Source organism: Macrotis lagotis, chromosome 4 (genome assembly GCF_037893015.1).
Source record: "Macrotis lagotis isolate mMagLag1 chromosome 4, bilby.v1.9.chrom.fasta, whole genome shotgun sequence".
Classification (NCBI taxonomy): domain Eukaryota; kingdom Metazoa; phylum Chordata; class Mammalia; order Peramelemorphia; family Peramelidae; genus Macrotis; species Macrotis lagotis.
This window is the reverse complement of record NC_133661.1, coordinates 7,895,633-7,902,546: the sequence shown is the minus strand read 5'-3', so window position 1 is coordinate 7,902,546 and position 6,914 is coordinate 7,895,633. Positions and strand designations below refer to the sequence as shown.

The window sequence follows — 6,914 nt, the reverse complement described above, 5'->3', positions numbered from 1 at the left end:
AACTCATTCTGCCATCTTCTTCCATGTTATGGGCGAGTCCACCCCCATTTAAATTAGCAGTTATAGATTGCTGTCTTTCCCTCTAATTCTCTTCTATCTACCCTCTTTTCAACCCTGTCACCTCCTTAAGAATCTGTTTTCTTTTGAACTATTACCTCCCTTCATCTACCCTTTCTCCTTGTCTTAGTCCCCTTTCCTCCTACTTCTCTGTTAATTTCATTTTCTTGCTTCTTCTTGTTTTATGAAATTACTAGTTTCTACTTGACCAATTCTAATTTTTAAGGAAATATTTTCTTCAGGATTTTTGGACCTCTTTTACCAATATGTTAATTCTTTTTTTCAATATTTTTGTCACTTAACTTACCTTTTTTCTGTTTTTCCTCTACCTTCTTTTATTTGATTTTAAAGTCATTTTTGTGCTTTTTTTAAAAAAAAAAGTCTTTCTTTACTTCTTCTAGGAAATCTTTTGGTCTTGTGACCAATTTGCATTTTTCTTTGAGATTTTGCTTGTAGATGTTTTCAAATATTGCCTTCTGAGGTTGTGTCTTGAGCTTTCTTGTCACCATATAACTTTTAATGTTTAAGTTTTTTTTGTTTTTTTTCATTTTGCAGCCTAATTCTTGATTTTGAATTCATGTTAGAGTTGGACTCTGTTCACTTCAGATATTGCCTGAGCTTTTGCTGCTTTTCACAACTCATTCTGGGGCCTGTAATTTTTCAGTGCTGTCAATGTGGTGTAATCCATGGAGAGGTCTCTTTGCCATCCTCCTAATTTGTGCTTTGCTCCCTATATAGCTAGGGCCCCTGCTCCCTCATGACCCCAGTTGTTCCTTTGCTTTAAAACTCTGACCTAGAACCAGGTGACTGAGGGGCTAGATTCCCTCCTCCCTACTCCTAGTGTCATTACAAGGGTACCCTAGGATCTCTGTCTGCTCAAATGTTTAATTTCCTTTCTGTTCCTTTACACTGGGAAGCTCCCAATCCAATGCCTGCAAATCTCTTTGTTAGTCTTCTTAATCTGCACTGGGATGAAAAAAAAAGACTCACTGTGACTTTTTTAGCTTTGTCAGTAACAGTGAGATCTGGAAATATTTTTAGGTTTCTGTGAAAGACATCTGGGGAGAGTTTTGGCAAAGTTGCTAATTTCTTGCTCCACTATCTTGACTATCCCCCTTGGTCATAGTAAAATTTGGGAGAAAGATAGAGGGAGTATGTATAACAGACTAGAAAAGGTCAATGATGCCAACTTGTGGACTATCTTGAATGTTAATATAAGGTGTTTAAACTTTATCTTGTAGACTGGGAACCACTGAAGAATCTGAGCAGAGGAATTCTTGAAGAATATTCCTCAGATGGTCAGAAAAAAAAAGATTAAGTGAAGAGGAGAAATATGGAGGGGGTCGGGGGGGAAATGGTTTGGGAAGCTCACAGAATGATGTAGGTAGCCAATAGTATGCTGAGCTACAGTGATGACCTTTTGAATGGCAGAAGAGGAACCTAATGGAAAGATTTGGAGGTGAGGGGAAGAGGGCACCTAACTTGGTGACCAATTGGATGTGAAGACATGAATAGGAGAAAAGAGTAAAAAGAAATTCTGAAATTTCAATTCTTACTACTTGGAAGTGGAAAAGAGGAGGAGTGAAGGAAGAGGGCAGGCTTGGGGAGAATGATGACTTCAATTTGGATGCCAATTTTGTTGACATGAATAAATTATAAGATCCAAACTACTAGCTCCATCCAACAACCTGACGTCTTACTATCACCTCTAGATTTTGGAAGAAAAGGAAACTTTCTCAAGAGGACTTCATAGGATACTAGATCATGTGGACAAAGGAACTTTAAGAAAGGTTTCCTTCATTTTCTCTGAGAGATGGTGATAAATATTTTTTAAAATGCTTAACTACCAAACTCTGAAAAGAAGACAGTTGGGTGAAGGACAGTTAATTAACTTGTGTACGTTGCCAAGGAAAAGATCTTTCTTGTCTTTCTTCTTCCAAGGCCTCATTTTGTGTGGGTAGCAGAATGGGTGTGCCCCATTCCAAGGATTAATGTCATCCTACAGGAGGGTGTAAATTTCAAGCATAGCATACTTTTGACATTTCCCAAGACTTCTGTCAGATGTGATATGGTTGGAAGTCAAGGACTTGGAGAGACACTTTTGTTTGAAGGGACATCAGTAGCTGGGAGCAGGTTGGTCTTGCCACTGTGCTCTCATCATCTGCCATTTAACAAGGAGAAAAGGCCACCACAGGACCAATTAGTCACTTTAAGATGGGAACCAGTGACATTTTTATTCCTATAAAAGGGTCACCCAAGGAAGGACTGGCAGTAAGTGTGAGGGATTTGGCCATTGAGAGCTGTGGACTGGCACAGGTTTCTGAGGGTGAAACATGACCAGGTAAGAGGACTATGTTCTTGCAAATGCAAGGGGTAGGTGGCTGGCATCTAGACAATGCTGGTTGGTGGCGACTCATTTTTTTTTCTTTTGCAGCTCATTGAGACTGAATCTTTTTCTGGTTCTGTGGATTTCTTCCATGCAGATTCTATGCTGCCACCCAATTTCCTCCTCCATGGTAAGACTCAACTTCTTTCTCTGCTGCTTACAATGATCATAATGAAAAAGTCATACTTGGGAAACTTATTTAGGAAAGGGAGTCTTGATCAAGGACAGTCAAAATATCAGGAGAACCCAACTATAAAGTTGTTGCAAACTTGTGTTTTACTCAGTAGAATGAGGGTATATATTTTTAAATCTGCTTGACATCTTATCTCTGTTGACAAGGTCACAAAAATGTACATTCTAGCATAGAGAGCCACCTTTTTATTCATTCTTTATCATATATATACATATTTATATACCCATTTACAAATTAAAGTAAACATTTTTATTAAAATTTTCATTGTACTGTTTCTGTCTCTTTATGTTTTGCGATTTCTGTCTCTGTACTTGTTTTTTTTTCTCTGTCTTTGTATCTCTCACTCTCTTTGTCTCTCTTTTTTGTCTCTGTGTCACCTCTCTCCTTCTCCCACCTCTCTTTGTCTCTATCTCTCAATCTTTATCTCTCTATATATATGAACATAGGATTTCATTTGTGTAGCAAAGCTTCCCAATAATTCAGATCCACAATCCAGAACACATTACATGGGACACTGAGAGGTGAAAGCATTTTTCCATGACCAGTTTGTGCCATAGGCAGGACTTGAACCTCATTCTTCCTGTTTCCATGTTCAGTCTGCCAAGGTGCCCCTTTCTATGATGTTTCAATTTCCTCATGTTTTATTATGAGGTCTCTTTTATCTGAAAATGAATGTTTCTGGCATCACTTCATTGCATATCATCCTAATTTTTTTTAGGTCAGAGAATTTTCCTAGTGATATTCCCTACAGTTAGTAGGGATGTGATAGAATAGCCAGGGAAATTTCTTTGGCAAATGAATCCTCAGTCCATGATCCTGGACTTCCATGATCTACACTGAAATGATCTGGAATAGCATCATCTAAAACACAAGTCAGAGTTCCTTGGTCCATCTTCCCTCCAAACCATTCCCTTCAATCAGTCCACATAGGGATTCAGTTGTTGGGGTTGTTAAGCTTTAAAACTAATGCTCTGACATTTTATCATTTGAAGGGGACAGTACCAAATGTATTTCTGGGAAGATGAGTACTGATGGAGTGACTCAGAGCCATCTGGTCCCCAATTTTAAAATAAATGAAGTTATAAACTATGTCAATCTCTATGTCAAGGCCACCTAAGTTTGAGCCTAACAAAGTCTTGGATGCATATTAGGTTTGTGGCCAAGACTTATGGGTCAATTTTCCACGTGCTTTATCCATAAATCCACTTGGTCCAAAATCCTGGAATAACCCATTTCTTCATGGTGCAGCCTCTTTACCTGGACTCTTAATGCATTCACCTAAGGGAGTTTAGAAATAATGTTCTGGATAATCTTGATCTGATTTATTTCCAAAACAATTGACCTGGTCAGAGATCTAGGAACCCAGGGATTCAGGTATTTCCTTTACTCACCATTTCATTCCTTTCCTATTATAGCTTAAAATGAAATGTGTTTCTTTGTGACAGAATATTGGGGAGGAGGAGTGTACCTTCTGGAAAAGGAGTCTTGAGTCTTCTAAGGACTTTGATTTTTTATCTTTTCTAGCTTTGAGCTTTTGTGCTGCCAAGATACAACTTGGGCAAGGTGCTTTCTCGAGCATCTTCACTTAGAGTGCTCTACTCAATTATCATTTTTTTAGTCTAATTATCCTCTTTTGAATCTACTGTGGTGCATTGCACATACTTTAAAATTATAGAGGAGAGAAAACCTAATGAGTATGGTACCTCAGGATATATGCTGCTCCCTTCCTAATGGAAAAAGTTAATATTTTTATGCAGCAGAGGGAGATTTCCCAAAAGAGGTGACACCATCCTGACCTTCAATCCCCCCCACTGGACAATTAGACTAAAACATTAAGAGAGAAAGATAGTACAATAAAGAAAAACTACTGCATTAAAATTGGTGAATAAACCCCAATAACATTTTTTTAAAAGAGGCAAAGAGTCAACTTAAAAGAAATCTTTTGGTTTTAAATCTTTCCAGAGGTGGGGACAGGTGGTATATACTATCAGACTCAGTTGGTGTGTCGGTTAGCTTTGCCAAATTGCTTTTTTTTCACTTCTTTTGAAATGGTTCCTTGGATAGAGGAATTTATTCAGAAATTCAGTGATATAAAAACAAAGGATATCAGTAACAATTAATCTTCTTAAAAAACTCGACCACTTAAGTCCTCAGACACCACTTTATGGTGTGAAAGTGACCTTGACTCTTTACTTATGACAAGTAAACTGACTAGTGGTCTGTGGGTCTTTGGAGAGAAGATGAGCCAACAAAGATGTAGCGGGAAATGCCCTGGCTTTGGAATCAAGGGACCTAGATTGCAAATGATGGTTCTGCCCCTTACTAATTCTGGCACCTTGGCCAGCTCACTCAGCTTCTCTGATCCCTAGTTTTTTCCTCTGCAACTGGAGAGGATGGATGGAGGAGGCCTAAAGTCCTTTCTGGCTCTAAGTAGAGTCTTAGTTAAATCAATCTCAGGAAGGGTAACTCCTTTCTAGGTCCAGAGCAGCCCATGATGACTGTCTAGTAGATAGACTTTTGATTGGCATAAGGGAAGAGAATCATGATGCCAGGATAATCCAAGATCTTTTGAAAGATTGAGTCTTTTTGCTATGTTATTTTTAGTGTCATTGAAATGATGTAATTATGTCTCAATCATACTGGTCACTGAAAATGCGACAGCAGTTGGAAAAACAGTACAGGAATGCAATATCAATCTGTATAGAGATAGAAAACTTGCATTTCCACAAAATTGCTGATTTAAAAGGGAGTCCATTTAGTTGATTATATCAAATGGGGTAATTTCAGATGTTGGAAATGTTTGGTTTTTATGATGAAACAAACTTTCAACTCTAACTCTTGCTTTTGGGGGGAAAAAAAAGAATGCCCAAAGTAATAATTCTTTTTTTTATTTGAATTGCCAGATGTCTGAAAAATCTGATTACTTTCTTATCCTACTGAATAGCTGCTTAGCTGCAGTGGACAGGAGTGAAGAGCTGGCTTTTCTAAAGCCATTTTTCATGAAGAATGTCATGAAAAGGTCCTTCCGCAATGGAGTTGGAACAGGAATGAAAAAAACTTCCTTTCGAAGAGCAAAATCATGAATCAATGCAAAAAAGACTCAGCAGCTTAAACAACAAATTTCAAGAGGCCATGCTTGAAAGAATTCCTTTATTTCAACAATTAAGAATGGCTCAACACCCTTCTCCCCTGTGCTACCCCTTACCCCACAACAATCCCAACTCCTTAACCATTTATCATAGCAGTGTTTCCAAATTTCATGGATTTGTGAGGATGAGAGTAGAATTCTTCTTGCGTTATTTCCATGAATACTGATTGGTGTATTGGACCAGATCCCATCGATCTAAAATTGGACATGTGCTATGGACATAGAGAGTAATGTGTAATGTGATTTCCTGCCTATATACCCAAGTCTTTGTCTGCTGTATACCATATGTAAATGTCTAATTACTTTATAATACAGTTTTTCTGAATGATTTGGCTGGGACAGAATCCCTGGATAAATAGCATGTTTGGGAAATCAGAGAAAGTTGAAGTTGAAGCATAGCTACCTTTTCTTCCATTAATCAATTAATGCTAGGAACAGACGTCACCAGGACTACCCCAATTTGATTCTTGCTCTCCCCTTGCAATTTTGATTGTACCAGAACAACAGATGATTATTTCACTGTGTAAAAATCCATTTGTTACTCTCTCACAAAATGGAAAGGAAAGGTTTGCTGATAGCAGCAAGCAAAAGTAGGCAAATATTTGTCATCTTTGCTAGGTTTGTTTTGTGGACTCTGTCTCAAGAAACGTGAGAAATTAGATCTGGACCGTCTCCATTTTATACTTTTTAAAAAGCTACAGTTAAATGTGTAACGAGTTAAAGACTAGGATGTAAACAAATAAATGTGTGTCTAATTCTGAGGACCAGTAGGGTACTTCTTTCAAAATCTGAATATACTGACCAAGACAGAATTAATTGTGAACTCATGTTATAAATCATTAAGTCCTTGGCTCTAAATAATCATTTCCCCCACATAACCCAAGGAACTGCTCAGCCAGTCCTCCCTTTTAAGCATAGAAAACTTGGACATTTAGGATTATATAGATGAACCTATGGCCCATTGCTTGACAAAATATAGGGCTCACATATGCTAGATCTAAACTGGGGAGCCAATCTCAAAGGGTTAATATCTCTTGTGGCTCATGGGCCCCCATCAAGAATTTACTCTGGGAAATTTGTGAGGATGTAGGTTATGAGTTCCTATCTGTGGTACAAACACTTTAGATAAC

General features: G+C 38.0%; 1 protein-coding gene across 1 annotated transcript; it reads left to right on the top strand.

Annotated features, from left to right (window-relative positions):
* Positions 1-2,390: 2,390 nt before the first annotated feature.
* On the top strand, positions 2,391-5,781 carry NPS (neuropeptide S). Its single transcript, XM_074232097.1, has 3 exons — positions 2,391-2,398; positions 2,492-2,573; positions 5,540-5,781. The coding sequence occupies exons 1-3, from the start codon at positions 2,391-2,393 to the stop codon at positions 5,717-5,719; spliced, it is 270 nt and encodes an 89-aa protein (XP_074088198.1). The 3' UTR covers positions 5,720-5,781.
* The last annotated feature ends 1,133 nt before the right edge of the window (positions 5,782-6,914 follow it).

Bases quoted from the DNA above. Each gene is read 5' to 3' on its own strand.
- NPS (XM_074232097.1), top strand. The intron at 2,574-5,539 runs GTAAGACTCAAC...TTGAATTGCCAG, and splicing joins ACCCAATTTCCTCCTCCATG to ATGTCTGAAAAATCTGATTA.